The sequence below is a fragment of the Myodes glareolus genome, chromosome 2, assembly GCF_982192425.1.
Source record: "Myodes glareolus chromosome 2, mMyoGla1.1, whole genome shotgun sequence".
Classification (NCBI taxonomy): domain Eukaryota; kingdom Metazoa; phylum Chordata; class Mammalia; order Rodentia; family Cricetidae; genus Myodes; species Myodes glareolus.
This window is the reverse complement of record NC_142027.1, coordinates 80,961,684-80,979,094: the sequence shown is the minus strand read 5'-3', so window position 1 is coordinate 80,979,094 and position 17,411 is coordinate 80,961,684. Positions and strand designations below refer to the sequence as shown.

The window sequence follows — 17,411 nt, the reverse complement described above, 5'->3', positions numbered from 1 at the left end:
CACTCTGTAGAGCAGGCTGGCCCCAAACTTAGAGATCCACCTGTATCTGCCTCCCAAGTACTAGGATTAAAGGTATATACTACCGTGCATGATTACAATATTAATTTTTACAGGTAATAAAAATTGCCTTTCACTTTATACTTTTATCAGAAACAAAAATGCTACATTTCTGTACTCCTTTGCCAACCTAGTTTGTTTTTCTGAGGGCAGGATATCATATGGTCCAAGCTACCCTTAAACTATGTGGTTGAAAGGGGCCTTGAACTTCTGATCCTGCCTTTACTTCCCAACTGCTGGGATTGCAAGTGTCTGCCACCGTGCCCCGTGTATTTCCAGTATCTTTGCTACTCTGGAAAGGCAAGGTTACATTTCAAGTTCTGATTTTCATTTCAAATGTAAAGTTAAGAATCTTTTCCTAGCTAGGCCTATGGTACATGCCTTTAATCCCAGCACTTAGTAGGCATAGGGAGGTGGATCTCTGAGTTCTAAGACAGCAAGTTCCAGGTTAACCAGAGCTACACAGTGAGACCCTTTCTCAAAAGAGCAAATAAAAATAAATAAACAATAATCCTTTCCTATGGGCATAAGGAGATGCTCAGCAGTTAAGAGCGTTTGCTGCTCTTAACAGGGATCCCAGGTTCAGGTTCCAAAGTTCACATGGTGACTCACAACCATCTGTAACACCAGTTCCAGGAGACCCAGCACCTTCTTCTGTCCTCCATGGCATGAGGCATGCTTATAATGAACATACATATGTTCAGGCAAAGCACTCATGCACGTAAAATAAAAACAAGCTTTTTTTCACTTAATCTTTTGCAGAATTGAAAGCCATTATTACTCTTTTCCTGTAATCTATTGAACCTCTATTGTATCAGAATTCGGGTTGTAAGTTACAGAAACCAGCTCATCAACTCAAGTGCAAAAGAGAAATGTGTTAACACAATACAGGGATCTGCATCTTGTAGAACCTAAAAGCAAAAAAACTGAACAATTCATTAAAAAACAAAACAAAACAGCCCTCTGAAAAGCTGTCAGACACCAAGCAGTGCCTTCTCCCCGCCTCCTGCTTCTGTTCTTCTCTGCATGGCTGTCTTGTTTGCTTGCATTACTTTCAGTGAACGTAGTCATTCACTGTTGCCGATACTTATCCCACTGTGAACCCCGAGATTTCATTGTTTACTGGAGGAACCTCCTTCTAGCAGTGGTGTGGCTCAGCCCTAGCACTTGCCTTTAATCCAAGAACTTTTTGCTTGAATATTGTAAAGAGGATTAAATAAATCATCGATAGGTAAAGAGGAAGAGGAAGCAACCGGTTGACAAGAAAATGCCATAGAGAGTGGGAAGTCAGGATAATGGAGAGAGGGACGCACAGGAAAGAGAAGGGAAGGACATGTGGTTGGAGGAGTTTTTGTTTGAGGTGGCATAGGAGAAAACTCTTTCTGAGCTGGTAAAGGAGGAAGCATCTGGGTGCTTTCTCTGCCTCTCTGAGCTAGCAGGTTTTCACCTCAGCATCTGGCTCCCGACTCTATATTGATAAAATAGAACAATAGAGACTTAGATTAAAAAACAGTTCAAGGATTTGCATTTATTTATCACTGGCCCAGTCACTCAGAATAAACCTCTGCTTCAGCCAGACGACTCTAGGGCATGGGTCAACACTACAGTGCCACATGGGAGTAGAATCTCCAAGCAGAATGGTGTTAACTGAAAACTTCACCCTGTGTTAGGCTGATCAAACAAGTAGTGGTGGCCATTAATAACAAGATACTCTGTGGGTCCCTTCGAGTTCTACTGCCAGCAGAGAAACAAGTGAACGAGACAGGAAGGGCTTAGGTAGCCAAGGAGTTCTGACCTAAGCAGTTTATTTTTCACAATTTAACTTTGGAAAAAAAGTATCGTATCAAAGCTTAAGGCGTGACTGCATCACTCCTTTGCAAAGTACTTGTGAATACTTTCACTAGAATGGGTTCTGGTGAGTCACAGTGCTCAGGATAAGGGTGTAGGGAGGAAGGGTTTGTAATAAGCATAATAGTAAACTCTTTTGCAAAATGCATGGAACTTCTTTCATAAGACTGGGTTTTATTAGCCCAATGGTGGTGATGCACGCCTTTAATCTCAGCACTCGAGAGGCAGAGGCAGGTAGACAGACCTCTGTGAGTCTGAGGCCAGCCTGGTCTACAGAGCAAGTTCCAGGACAGCCAGGGCTACACAAAGAAACTCTGTCTTGAACACGATCACCACCCATCACCCCTAAAAGAATGTGTTCTATTGATAAGATTGTGGTGAAACCTGACTTTACAGAATAGTAAAAGACACCATGTTATAAACAACATTCACTCCAACCTTCTAGGTAGAAAACAGGCATGCACATCTCTTTCATTGACGAGAACAGTCTTTGTATAACAGTTCTGGTTTCTCTAAAGGTTATCTGTGAGCAAATGTAGCCCCTATGAGATGTGATACTTTTGTTTTTCTTAAACTGGGCTACGGTAGGAAGTGGATGTATACCAGTTGAAGAAAACTTAGGAAATGGGGGAAAAAGGTATATTCTTATCTCCCAGGGATAATATACACTATTGAATAAAGCATTTTGCTTTCTTCTGGTTTTTTTGTTGTTGTTGTTTTTGTTTTGTTTTGTGTTTTTTTTTAAATTTTATCTGCCTATCTCTGCCTCCCGAATGCTGCCATCCATGGTCTGCCTCAACTTTTTAACTTTTAAGTAATATGAACATCATTGTGGCTCAGTATTTAAGCATATCTACTGTTAGTTCCTGATGATAAATTTTTAAATAATTGCTGCTTTTAAAGAAGTAAACATTTTGAGTCTCGGTTACTGCATCTGTTTCCTTATAAAAGCCACCTGCCTGGTCTGGTGCAGTTCCCAGCAGAAGGCCCTGGCATGCAGACTCAGAACTGTGTCCTTGCCAAATTTAGAAAATAAGTAGGTCAGATTGTCTTTAGGGGCAGATCTAATGTTAGCTGTGAGAAACTGATTAACTCGCTCATCTTCTAGTCTGTGGCTGAGACCAGAGAGTCACAAACCATGGCCTCAAGGCTAGCCTAAGCAACAATAGTGAGACCCTGTGTTAAAAACACTAATAAAGGATAAGGGTGAGTGGCCAAATGCTTTTCCAGCATGCACAGGGGCCTGGGTTCAAAACCAGTGCCATACAAAAAGAGAAAAGAGAAGAGCCAGCAAGCAGGTTAGTGTGGTTTTTTGTTTTTAGTTTTTTGTTGTTGTTGTTGTTGTTGTTTTATTTGTTTTGTTGTTGTTTGGTTTTGGGGTTTTTTGTTTTTTGAGACAGGGTTTCTCTGTAGCTTTGGAGCCTGTCCTGGAACTAGCTCTTGTAGACCAGACTGGCTCACAGATCTGCCTGCCTCTTCCTCCTGAGTGCTAGGATTAAAGGCATGTGTGCTACCACCACCCGGCTACAGGTTAGTGTGTTAAGGCCACCTGCTCGGTGTGTTGTTAGGTCACTACAGGAAGTTGGTAGAGCTAGTAGCTTGAGAAACTCACCCAACATATTTTCTTGCCAAAGAACTAGCACTGTTCTAGTCAGTATTGCTAAGACAGTAACTTGAATGGGTGCAGCAAGTATTCACTCCTGTGATTACGATTTTTTCTTTTACTCGCTTCTTCATGTAATTACTCTATGGCTGACCAATCCTGTCTTTCTTTAGCTAACACAGTGAATTGATGTCATATCTTATAAACCTGAGAACTGTTTTGTCTCTAAGGTTAAAGTCACATACCTCCATTTTTAACAAGTACATGTGTGCCAGGGTGTTCCAATAGTTTAACTTGCAGATATTTTTTTAAATATTTATTTAATATATATAAGTGACCCATCTTCATGTACACCAGAAGAGGGAATCAGATCCCGTTGCAGATGGCTATGAGTCACCGTGTGGTTGGTGGGAATTGAACTCAGAACCTCTGGAAGAGCAGCCAGTGCTCTCAACTGCTGAGCCATCTCTCCAGCTCCCCAACTTGTAGATATTTTTGAATTTTGTTTTATCTCATATATCCCTAGCTGGATGCACTTGAGGACCTTGCACATAAAATAACATATTTCTGAAGAAATCCTCTTTAGATACATACACTACTGATTTATTTTAGAGTTAGCAACAATTAAAAGTGGTAGAGTTTTTGCCTTGGAATCCCAATGACCTGGTTTCAGATCCTAGTACTGTAACAAAACAAAAGGTTTCAGAGGTCAAAACCCATAAAGTCAGTGTGGTGGCCCTTGCCTTAAATCTAAGAACCCAGGAAAAAGAGGTTAGCAGATCTGTCCCAAGCCAGCCTGGCCTACATAGTAAGTTCCCACCCAGACAACCAGAGCTACATAGTGAGAACCTGTCTCCAAAGCGACAAAACAAACCAGGTTTGTTGTTAGGTTTGGTGACTATAATCACTTACATTACTCACTTGTACTGTCATGAGCTGAGACAGGAGGATTGTGTCCTTTAAGCTAGCCTGGGCAATATATTGAGACTTTTTTAAAAAGTAAGTAGTTTAATGGCAGAGACAAGCTAGAGAGATGGCTCATTGCCTGAGAGCACACGATGTTCTCAAAGGACCTGGGTTTGGTTCCTGCACCCACATGGTAATTCACAGCCATCCCTAACTTTAGTTCCAGGGTATCCAATACCAGTGCTGTCTTCTGACCTCCGTATGTACCACAGATGGTGCACACACATACATGCAGGAAAATATATCTTAACCAAAAAAATTTTTTTGAAAAAACTCCTTGTAGATGTTTTCTGTGCAGTAATGATGTCACTAATAAAAGTTCTCAAAGTAAATAACTGCCAGCCTATACTGTTTGGCACATCTGTAAGAATAAACTTAGCTGCCTGTCATGATGTTTTGTTTGTGGTTAGGTCCTTGAACTATCTTGAATATATTTTAATGTATTACAATTATTTTTGCATTCTTAACAATAATTATTTTAGGTCTACTGGCTATTCAGAGGTGATAGTTGTGGTTGGAGGCTGTGAACGAGTTGGAGGATTTAATCTTCCGTATACTGAGTGCTATGATCCAGTAACAGGAGAATGGAAGTCCTTGGCCAAGCTTCCAGAATTTACCAAATCAGAGTATGCTGTCTGTGCACTAAGGAATGATATTCTTGTTTCAGGTAAATATTTACTACAGTAGCTACTATGTTTGATCTGGATATAGGTTGGCTAGGTTTTTTTAATCAAATTATTTTATGTTTGAGTGTGCTATCTGCATGTATGCTTGCATGCTTCCATCTTTTATGCCAGAAGAGAGCACCAGATCTTACTATAGATGGTTGTGAGCCACCATGTGGTTGCTGAGAATTGAACTCAGGACCTGTGAAAGAGCAGCCAGTGTTCTTAACTGGCTTAACTGAGCCATCTCCCCAGCCCCCAGATTGACTGTTTTTAAAAAATAGTAATACCTTTTTGAGTGTGAAATGGATGTTTCAGGCAAATTAGTTTATACAAAACTGAAAAGACCTTTTGTAAAACTAGAATAATTTACAAAAGATCTACCACAAAATGCTTTTGGTCATGATATTTTGATGCTTTTGCATATGCTTAGAGTCTTTGTTTTAACTGTGTGTGTGTGAATGTGTGTGCACGTGCATGCGTGTAGGAGAGCATAGAAGTTCCTGCAGAGGCCAAAAGACATCATCAGATCTGGAGCTGAAGTTACAGGCAGTTGTAAGCTCCATGGGGGTGCTGGAACACTCAGGTCCTGGAAGAATGGCAGCTGCTCTGACCATGGAGCCACCTCTCCAGCCTTGTTATGGTTTAACTTTGCCTTTTTGTGTGTGTGTGTTTTTTTTTAAAGTCCATTATCAACTATAAAGTCAGAAGTATTATTACAATTAAGCATGTTTAATTTGTCTTTTTTCTGAAATTCTTTCGCTGAGTTTTATTAATTGGAATTTTTCTGTAAAATTTTTAAATTAAACATATTTACTATACATGATATAGTTCTAAAAGTCAGACAAAATGATAGATTTTCAAAAAGTATATCTAGTATCTATTCTTTTTGAAATCTGTTGATTGACAAATAACTTAATTAGCCTTGCAGATTATTTTAGTACCTAGTGTATGACACTCCAGCATACACCTGATTTTTGTATGGTTTTTTAAAAAGTCTTTAGAATAATCTTGCTATTTGTAATTATCTGACCTCTGATTTGTAAAACTCACCATCTGTATTTTATTGTGGATTATGGTCGTTGTTTCTCACGAAAACAGCTGGCGGAGTTTAAACTTTTCCATTAAGCTATAGAAGGTTCCTCCTTTATTTGTTGAACTAGTTGTGAACTTCTCAAATTGATTGAGGAAGTTCTGCTTTGTTTACCTATGTGTTAGTGACTTAGATCTTTTGGTCGAATTGAGTGACGTTGCCGAATGTGCATTGTTTTATATTTGAAGGTGGAAGAATCAACAGCCGTGATGTCTGGATTTATAACTCACAGCTAAATATCTGGATCAGAGTTGCTTCTCTAAATAAAGGCAGATGGCGCCACAAAATGGCTGTCCTTCTTGGTAAAGTAAGAGAAACAGCTTTTTAATACTACTGTTGGTATATGTCCAAAAGAAATGCCACAGCTGTATCTTGCATTTCCCTCTGGGTATTTTGGCTTCAAATGGTATTTCCTTCCATTCCTAACCAAGATAAACTAAAGACATAAACAATATGACAGTGTACTTTTTGAATAGATATTTTGTTCCTCCAATTTGAAATTTGTGGCAGTACAGCACATTTCTCACACGGTGGAATCCAAGTGCTTAAGAAAAACTAGAAAGGCATTATATCAGATACAAAACCAGGCAGTGTCTAGTTCACACAACTTTTTCCCTTTTACTGACTTTGGCAATCAAGCAGAAAAATGTTTATCTTAAGTGGTATTATTTAGCGTTTGTTTGTGCAAGAGGGGATAAAACTAAGATAAACTTCTCCAACGTGTGTGTGTGTGTGTGTGTGTGTGTGTGTGTTATGCATGCTTAAATTTTCAGTTGGACACATGAAGGCCGGGGAGGACGTCAGATGTCTTGTTCTATAACTTTACCTTATTCCTTTGAGGTAGGGTACTAGCCAGCAAGCCCTATCCCCACAGCACTGCAGTTATAGGACATTGCTTTGTTTTTTATGTGGGTATTGGGGATTTGAACTCAGATCCTTATGCTTACACAGCAAGCCCTCTGACTTGCTGAGCCATTTCCTCAGTCCCCTCACCAACATGTTTTATAGGAAATCTATTATAGACTACAGCTAACAAATGTATTAAAATAGATACAACTGAATGCCAAACAAGATGCTCCACCTGTGATCCTGGCTTTGGGACCAAGGCAGGAATGTCAAAAGTGCAAGGCCACCCTGGGCTACACAGTAACAAGTGTCAAAAAAATTACAATTTGGGTTCTGAACGTCAACTACCATTATTTAACCTGGTCTGTGAGGTAGTAGTTTGGGAATTTTTTTTGTTTTTTCAAGACAGAGTCTCATTGTGTAGTCCTGGCAGGCTTGGAACTCACAGAAATTCACCTGCCTCTTCTCACTGAGTGCTAGTTAATCCTAGAGGTTCTGTAGAAGACTCAGTTAACTTCACAGTTAATTAGAAGTGGCCTAAAGAGTTGATGATAATTATCTATTAAAAGAAATATGGGTATGAAACTGGAATGCTTGATTAAAAGTTTCTAATATCCCCATGATGCACAAGGGATTCTCTGCTTGTAAGCTATTCACTAAACATCTTGTTTATGGCTTCGGCTGTCTTGGAAAGGTATTGCCCCACCACTGTTCATGAAAAATGTTGAGAGCTTTGAGCTCACCGTGTCTTGGGTGTTTTTCTAGCTGTTATAGCTGCTAAAGATAGGCCTTGCCTTCAGAGAGCTCACACTAATGACCCCTAACTGGTGTTACAGTTTCATAGCTTTCTTCCTTTATAATCAAATATTTCATTGTTGAGTGAACAAAACTTGAGAAATCTTATTCCCTTCGGTGTGGTAAAGATTTGTTTTTCAAAAGGGATAAAAACAAAACATGATCATTCATAGGCATAGCACAGGTATACAATAAGGTAAACAAATACTCAGTATGCCTGTGATTAAAATGTCGCCAAAGGGAACATGCCAGAAAAGGCTCTGTAATGGTGGGGGAGTCAGTCAGGGGATTGCTAAGAAATGACAAAGTCTCAGAAAACTGAGCTAAATACACTGTAGTTCCAGCTGTCAAGGCTTTGAATAAGAGGGATCTTCTAATTTTAACTGAGCAGATAAACAGTTTAGACTTGCTAATAAGATTCTTTTTCCTGCATTTTACATACAGGTGTATGTTGTCGGAGGCTATGATGGGCAAAACAGACTTAGCAGTGTAGAGTGTTACGATTCCTTTTCAAATCGTTGGACAGAAGTTGCTCCGCTTAAAGAAGCAGTGAGCTCTCCAGCAGTGACAAGCTGTATAGGAAAACTGTTTGTGATTGGTGGAGGACCTGATGATAATACTTGTTCTGATAAGGTAAGCTACACAGTGTGCTTAGGAAACTCCGCATACTGTATACAAAAGGGAGACAGATGGCCTGTTGAGGAGATAGATGGCTGGCTAGGTAGCAAAGTGTGAGGGGTCTTTTAAAAATTGTTTGGTGTCCTGTTCTGAGGGAAAGGCCCTGGATTTCAAATTGCCACGTGACACCATAATATAGCCAGTAATTTGTTATGTGTAACAAATGTGATTAAACCTTTTTGAAATGAGACCAATCTCAGAGTGAAAAACTTTTCTATCATCTACAGGATTTAAAACTTACATGCAACACAGAAAATGAAGAGCAAAGGTCAAGGCACTAATGATGCTGCTTCCCAGCTAGGTCACGTCTTTAGACCTTTGAAGGGTATATTTGGTTTGGTTTGGTTTGGTTTTGGTTTTTAGAGCAAAGGAAAAGGAAAGAATGCCTCTATAGTGTAAGTAGAGGATGGTCCAAAGTAGCTGTAGTTCATCTGACTTGAACAGAAGAACATGTGCCATCCTGCATTTCAGGAAACGCCATGTTTTTTCTGAGGCTAATCGGTTTAGTAGTGATAATGAAATTTCATCAATTAATTCATTTATTTTATTCAGTGTTAATATATCATCAGGTGGTAAAGATGTTAAACAGCAAACCTGCTGATCTGAGTTTGATCCCCAGATCCTACAACTGAAGGAGAGCACCAGCTCTGTGGTTGTCCTCTGACCTCCACCTGGGCACTGTGGCCATAACAGATAAAATTACCTATTTAAAGTTCACTGAGAACTTATGCTAACTAAAAATACAATAAATTGGCCGGGCAGCGGTGGCGCACGCCTTTAATCCCAGCACTCAGGAGACAGAGGCAGGTGGATTTTTGTGAGTTTGAAGTCAGCCAGGTCTACACAGTGAGTTCCAGATCAGCCAGGATTGTTTCACAGGGAAACCTTGTTTCAAAAAAACAAACCAAACAAAACAAAAAAACGAAAATAAAAACTTACTAATTGAGGTTGCCTGGTGTTATTTTGAAGGACTCCCTAAAAGCATAAGGAAATTCTATTCAGATTGAAACATGATGCATAAAGCAATTTCAGAAAAACTTAAGACTTACTTTTAGTATACATTAGTAAACCTGGAGGCCATTCTTCTTGGAAATAATCTGTGTGTATTTTGTTACTGTCTTCTTTTTGATGGTAATAACTTAGGCTTTTTTGGTTGTTTTGTTTTGTTTTGTTTTTAAACAAAGGAGTTTTATCTTTTCACCAGGATGCAAGAATTTTCCTAATTTAATTATTTTTTTATTTTTTATTTTCAAGACGGGGTTTACTAATAGCTATGGTCCAGTTCTGGAACTCACTCTGTAGACCAGGCTGGCCTCGAACTCACAGAGATCTGCCTGCATCTGCCTCCCAAGTGCTGGGATTAAAGGCGTGTGCCACCACTGCCTGGTAATTCATAAATTTTATAAATCAGACTAACCTCATTTAATTATTTGAATTAATGGCATTTTATCTTCAACCATGTTTATATATATCAACATTTTTAAAGCAAATTTACCTATTTGTTTAGACATCTTACTTTATATTTTTTGTATTACTAGGTTCAGTCTTATGACCCGGAAACCAATTCTTGGCTACTTCGTGCAGCTATCCCAATTGCTAAGAGGTGCATAACAGCTGTGTCTCTGAACAACCTGATCTATGTTGCTGGTGGACTGACCAAGGCGGTATATTGTTACGACCCAGTTGAAGACTACTGGATGCATGTACAAAACACATTTAGTCGACAGGTAATAGCACAGAGTCCAAACAGAAATGAAGAGGAAATAAGGGACATGATTATTTACTTGAATTTCACTGTTCAAATATTTCGTAATTTTTTTAAACTCCCTTCTACAGAATTGTTTATTTTTTTAAATGTTTGTTTGTTTTTTGTGGTGCTGGGGTCTTGGGTCCAGGGCCTCGTGAGCACTAGGTAAACACTACACTGAGCTAAATGCTCTGCCCCAAGGGTTAATTTTAGCAAGTTAACTTCTTCTTATCAACCCAACATTAAGTAACCTTTTTTTTTTTAAACAAAAAATACTCTCAGCCTTCATTTTTCAAAATCTTGTCCCATTCTTCTGCCATTTCTCTTCCAATGTTTCCGAAGAGGAGAGATCAGTTTGTTTACAGTCTTACAGTTTTGTTGTGAAGGAAATGATAGTGCTCAGGCCGCATTCATCCACACGTTCTTTCCATCTCATCTCTGTGTTCCCAGAAAGCTCCCAGCTTCCGGTTCTTAGCTCTGCTCACTTTCCTTTTACTACCAAAATGCTGCTTCTGATACTGGAAATCTGTCTCTCCTCACGTGTTAGTGTGTGCACAGGGATGTGGGTGCCCAGAGAGACCAGAGGGGGGGAGCACTCCTGTAGTTTCAATTCCAGGTGGTAGTGAGCCCCCAGATGTGTGGGTGCTGGGAACCAAGCTCCAGCCCTCTGCAGATGACACCTGAACCAGTCTGATCTCCCAAAATGTATTGTTTCCTTCCATCTAGCCTTCCTTTTTCTTCCTTTCTTTCTTTGGTTGGCAGGATTTTGTCTTTCTATTTTTCTTTCTTTTTTTTTGAGAAAGGATCTCACTATGTAGTCCTTGCTGGCTTGAAACTCACAGATCTGCTTTCCTTTCCCTCCTGAACGCTGAGATTAAAGGTACGCCCCATACCCAGCTTCCAAAGACACATTCTTTTTGGTTTTTCAAGACAGGATTTCCTCTTTGTAACTTTGGAGCCTGTCCTGGGACTTGCTCTGTAGGACAGGCTGGCCTCGAACTCAGAGGGATCTGCCTGCCTCTGTTTCCCGAGTGCTGCCATTAAAGGTGTACATATGCCACCACCACCCAGCCAAAGACACATTCTTAAAAGTCACCAGCCAGTCATCTCTCCTGTTGTTTTCAGTCTCATTTTTTTTCCACTCCATCTTTAAGTATTAATGTTGCTTAGCCTCTTTCCCCTGACTTGAACTCTAGTTTATTCCTGAATTACTTCATTTGCTGCTCAGGACTCACCTTGTTCCAACTCCTATTCCCACCAGCTGTGTGGCATTGTCCATGTTGCAGATGTATGATGTAATCTGCTATTCTTCTGCTGTCTCTGTGTCCAGACATTTCAGATACCACCCTAAGTTTTTTCCCTGTCTCTCAAAGAGTGAAGCTCACACACTGGAGCTGTCCTCAGAGTCCTGTTCTCTAGTCTAGAAGCTTCTCTAAACCTGTTTGCTACCAGTTATTCTCTAGCCAGTCTCATGTCCCCTTAATTGGAAATCTGAACTAGCTCCAAACTCACCTCTTCATTCTAGGCCTTCTGTTGTCTCATCTTTGTTTTCTTTGCACTTGCTCTTAGCCCAAAGGTGGTTGTTTTGTTTTCTTTTCCTTTCCTTTCCTTTCCTTTCCTTTCCTTTTTTTTCCTTTTTTTTTCCTTTTTTTCCTTTCCCCTTCCTTCCTTCCTTTCCCTTTCCTTCCTTCCTTCCTTCCTTCCTTCCTTTCCCCTTCCTTCCTTTCCCCTTCCTTCCTTCCTTCCTTTCCCCTTCCTTCCTTCCTTCCTTCCTTCCATCCGTCCGTCCGTCCGTCCTTCCTTCCGTCCTTCCTTCTTTCCTTCCTTCCTTCCGTTTGAGACAGGGTTTCTTTGTGTGGCCCTGGCTGCCCTCAGAGATGTACCTGCCTCTGCCACACTAGTGCTAGAACTAAAGGTGTGCACCACCACGCCCAGCTCATTGCTTTTGTTTTTTGTTTAAATTTAATTTTCTGTAACTTTGTTCCAATTACATTGCTATTTTTATTTTCAGTACAAATCACGTTATTTTGTATTGGCCTGTGTTGATCCCTTAGCCTATGATGCTTTTTTTACCTTCTGTACTTGTAATTCCACTCATCTTTCAACAGCAAACGCAGGTTACCTTGGTCAGAAATGACCTTTTCCCCACTCCTTTTGTAGTATTCACACTGAGTATAGCAGTTGCATGCTCCTAAAATCTTTGCTTTATTTTATTTTGTTGCTTGGTCGGTTTTGGTTTTTTTGACTTAATTCTCAGGCAGTTGGAACTAGCCTTGAGCTTTTCTTGATCTGCCTCCTCCAAAAAGCTGGGATTACAGATGTGTACTGCAGTGCCAGAATCCCTTGTGAGTTTAGGTTTTGAGGGGTTTTTTTTTAAACATTTATTTGGGTGTTTGTATGTGTGTCACAGCACATGCAGAGGTCAGAAGACAACATGTAGGACCCCACTGTGTGTATACTGGAATGGAACACAAGTTGCTGGGATTGGCAGGAAATACCTTTTAATTAGCGAGCCATCTACCAAATCCTTGTTATAATTTGTATGAGAGTGTGTGTGTGCGCGCGCGTGTGTATATTATGTGTGCACACCACGTGTATGAGTGTTCCCAGATAAAAGAATGTTGTGTCCCCTGGAATGACTGCTGGGAACTGATCTTGGGTCCTCTGGAACAGCACAAGTAATCTTAACCACTAAACCATCTCTTTATACTTCCCTGAATTAGTTTTTATAATTTTTTTTTAGATTTTATTTTTATTTCTGGGTCTGTGTGAATGTATGCTATATGTATGCAAATGCCCTTGGCAACCAGAGAAGGTTATCAGATCTCCTGGAACCAGACTTAGGAACAGGCAGTTGAACTGCCCTGTGTGGGTGCTGAGACCTAAATGTGGGTCCCCTGGAAGAACAGCGAGTACTCTTTAAGCCCTGAGCCATCTCTAGCCCCTTCCCTGGTTTTTAAATGTTTATTTCTTTTTGGTTTTTTGAGACAAGGTTTCTCTGTGTACCAGCCCTAGCTGTTCTGGGACTCACTTCATAGACCAGACTGACCTCAAACTCACAGAGATCCTCCTGCCTTTGCCTCCTGAGAGCTGGGATTAAAAGCATGCACAACCACTACTTTCCTGTGTTGGAATTCAGCCTTCTTCAGGATACTGTGGAATTAGCAATTCATTTCCTGTATTTCTTGCATATGTTCCTATTGATTATATATTTTTCTGAATTCATGAACAGATGAAGTAAATGGCCTGACCAATAGACTCCCGCATGGTAGGAGATAAGAGCACCCTTGGGCATCCTCCAGCTTCCCACATGTGCTCATACACTGCTGTACATTAAATGTAATATTTTTTTTAAGTAAGGGAGGAACATTTTAAGTCAGTGATGAATATAAGGGAAAATCTGAAAGCAGGTTTGTAATCTCAGAACTCATTGCGAGTACTGAGACAGGAGGATTGTTATCAGTTCAAGGTCAGCCTGGGCTATAGACTAGTAAGATTCTTAATTTTTGTTTTTAAAGACTCACCTTTATAAGAATAGCTCTTTTGCCTAGTAATTATTTACACACAAATACAATTTGGCTAAGGATCTCTTTATGTAGAATAAAGTAAAGAATAAACTATTGGTGGCATTTGTGTCCCCACTAAGACCTCTGATAACAGGATTTTTTTGGTTTTGTTTTTGTTTTTTGTTTGTTGTTGTTGTTGTTTTTACTTTGATTAAAACCTGTTTTCCTCTGGGTGGTGGTGGTTCATGCCTTTAGCCCTAGCACTTGGGAGGCAGAGACAGATGGATTTCTAAGAGTTTGAGGACATCTTGGTCTGCAGAATGAGTTCCAGGACAGCCAGGACTACACAGAGAAACCCTGTCTCAAAAAACCAACCAAAGAAACACACAAATTGGTTTTTATTTTTTTCAATTTAAGGCCATCTCAAGGGACTTAGTGTCCCTGTTCATTGATCATGTGACAATTAAAATAGCTGCCCTTCACTACCGTGACCTAGTCAAAGCCTTTTTAGTCTACCGTGCCCTTCATGTCTTGGCTTTTGTTACTCACAGTGCACTCACTTAATGCAAGTACCCAACACTCAAGAATAGCAGGCGTTAGGCCAAAGGTAGATGATATTATATCTTCTTTCTTTTGTACTGTATTAAAACGTATTGTTGGTTTTCTGTTTATTGTCAAATCCATTATCTACAGTAGTTAATTGGGCTTTTTTGTTTTGTTTTATGTATTTGATTAAACAGGAAAACTGCGGCATGTCTGTGTGCAATGGTAAGATCTATATCCTAGGTGGAAGACGGGAAAATGGAGAAGCCACAGACACTATTCTCTGTTATGATCCTGCAACAAGTATCATCACAGGGGTCGCTGCAATGCCCAGACCAGTGTCCTATCATGGCTGTGTGACTATTCATAGATACAATGAGAAATGCTTTAAGCTCTAAACCTGGTGTACCTCACACAAGAAGCCACACAGCCTAAGAGGGAACTTTTAAAGTAAGAACACGTCTCCTTTGTGCTGTATGGAAAAAGAAAGAAATAGCCCTGATGCCTTTCTCCAAAAATACCAATATTTCAAGCTGTATTAAGTTCTTTCCTGTAACTGGGGGTGAGGACTGTTAAAATGATGGCGGTTAAAGCCAGGCATAGTAGTGCACACCTTTAATTCCAGCACCCAGAAGGCAAAGGCAGGTGGATTTCTCCGAGTTTGAGCCCAGCCTGATCTACATAACAAGTTCTAGGTCACCAAGGGCTACACAATAAGGCCTTGTCTTCAAAAAAAAAAGTAATAATGATAATTTGGCCTATGAATATATTTTTGCAACTGTGAGAAACTGTGTGGGGTAAGAAATGACATCCAGCTGTAAACTTCTTAGGGATTTGTGAACCATCTTTTAGGAATGTTCATTTCTTTTTTGTCTATTATGTAGAGAAAAATTGTATGACTGAAGCTTCATTTAGGTTGAATGCCTGATGTTAAGAACGTTTAGTATTCGTTGTGAGGAGGAGAAACGAGTTTTAAATACAACTGTCACTGACTTATCCATACTGGTTAATTTCATTGAAGGTGGGTTTATTTTTTTAGCTGTAAAAATGTAGTGACAATTCAGCTACCGTAAAACATCAAATTTAATGACTTCATAGACTATTCTCTGTTATTAAATACTTTTTGTGAGCTTATGTAGGAGATTTAAATTATACATTAGTCCCTAAGAAAAAAATTAAAATAGCTATCAGAGAAAAAAATGTGATCCAGTTTGGTTCTCAGGGTATTTAATGAATCATCTGTGAGTTCTTCACTGAAGTCTTCCCTTAAAGCTAGCAGAGGAGTTGAATTCCTTTTCCAGAGCCAGGATGTGGGCACACCTGTCTCCAGGATCTGGACAGTGCATCAAAAGAAACCAAATTGGGACTGAAGAGATGGCTCAGTGTTTAAGAACACTTACTGCTCTTGCAGAGAACCCTGGTTTGGTTCCTAGTATCCATATCAGGTGGTTCACAAAGACCTGTAATTCTAGTTCCAGGGAACCCAACACCCTCTGGCCTCCCTGGGCACCTACAGGCATGTGGTGCACATAAATTCACACAGACACACATATGTACATTAAAGAAATGAATCTTTAAAAAAGATAGGTTTGCTCCCTGCAGACCCAGCAGAGTTGACCTTCCTGGTTTGATGCTTTGTCGAGTATCACTTCCCTGACTTCTGAGCATCTACCAGTCCTAGGAATCTCTACACCAATTCCTTAGTAGCCTAGAGCAGAGGCCGCTCTTTTCAGTGGGGCCACTTGTTTGTAAGTTAGCGCCCAGCCACACTGGCCAGCAGCAGTTCCAGGCTTCTGAGCAAGATCTCTTTTTGAGAGCCATTGTATAAAATATTGATCAACGTTTTCAAATTTCTATTAAAAGTTTTTTCCTCTAAGTTTTTTACCTCCATTTTATAAAGGTTACCTGTTTTCAAAGGGAAATACAAAAGTTTTTTCTTAAAAATGTAAGTGGGTACAACAGGAACTATCATAACTAATTACTGTAACTTCTGTGTGGACAGATAACTATTTACAATGCTGTGGCTCTCCCAGGTGGCTTGCTGTGTTTAGTGTCCCAGTTACCATTGTCTCTTACACCACAGTGTACTCCCTGTCAGTGACTATGTTCTGCTTAACTATGAGTTCTGTTAAAATTAAGGTAATCATCAAACGCCTACCTTTGACAAACTTTATTCCTCATCTTAGCATAATACAAACATTTCTTAAGAGTCAGTGCTTAATTGAAATCTAAATTCTGAGAAAAATGCTAGAAAGTACACTTATGAAATACTTTCCAAGTCATAAATTTTAAATGATTTAACTGATAACTATACAAGCATTCTGAAAACAATTATCTGTCAGTTGAGAGACAGTTGATGTAAAATTGGGATATTTGTACTGTAATTTTATAGTAAATACCTGCATTATACTTTTGTTAGATAATGGAAACTGTTTAATTCAGAAATTCTTAACAGTAAAGTGTGTGAACAAAAGTGTTTTGTAAATGCTTACGATTCTACAAATGATAATTGTTATTCTCATGTATATTTGTAAGATTGAGTCCATTCATAAATACACCATATAAAAAATTTTCTCAAAGTAAATTTGTATTTTAGTATTTTTGTCTATTGTAAAAGTATTATCTACTTGTAATTTGTAGTGTTTATCTTTCATAATCCTTGTGTTGTAGTAAATTGGAAAAAATTTTGAGAAACCAGAATTTGTGTAAACAAATGAATTTTTCTTTATGTAATTTAAAAACCATGTAAATTGAGTAGTTGCAAGTTATATTAAAAGTCACCCAAAAGTACCTCGAATCCTAGAAAATTAAATTTTTAAAGCTGCCCAATTGATATTTTAACTTCTTTTAAATATCTTATATTTTAATTTCCTTTCATTATCTTTCTATACTAATTCTTGATAAAAAGCAGTTGTGGTAAGTCCTGGTTTAAGAAACATAATTTTAGGGTATAATTAGTATATTAAAAGGGACGTATCAACCATCTTGGTGTCAGACTAATATTCTTTCTGTCCTCCCATAGCTGGCAGGTTTTCTTTTGGTAGGTGATGCTTATGTGCACCTC

At 39.2% G+C, this 17,411-nt stretch overlaps 1 protein-coding gene across 5 annotated transcripts in view; it reads left to right on the top strand.

Annotated features, from left to right (window-relative positions):
* Nucleotides 1-17,176, top strand: part of Klhl24 (kelch like family member 24) — a 34,806-nt gene extending 17,630 nt beyond the window's left edge. For 4 of the 5 annotated variants that reach the window (XM_048445160.3, XM_048445162.3, XM_048445163.3 and 1 more), the window contains 5 exons: nucleotides 4,957-5,141; nucleotides 6,421-6,539; nucleotides 8,318-8,506; nucleotides 10,090-10,278; nucleotides 14,545-17,176. In XM_048445160.3, the coding sequence (XP_048301117.1) occupies nucleotides 4,957-5,141; nucleotides 6,421-6,539; nucleotides 8,318-8,506; nucleotides 10,090-10,278; nucleotides 14,545-14,745 (883 nt within the window). In that variant the 3' untranslated portion in view covers nucleotides 14,746-17,176. Of the gene's footprint in view, nucleotides 1-3,053; nucleotides 3,204-4,956; nucleotides 5,142-6,420; nucleotides 6,540-8,317; nucleotides 8,507-10,089; nucleotides 10,279-14,544 lie in introns of those variants that run through there. The other variant, XM_085685312.2, reaches the window with a different exon arrangement.
* The last annotated feature ends 235 nt before the right edge of the window (nucleotides 17,177-17,411 follow it).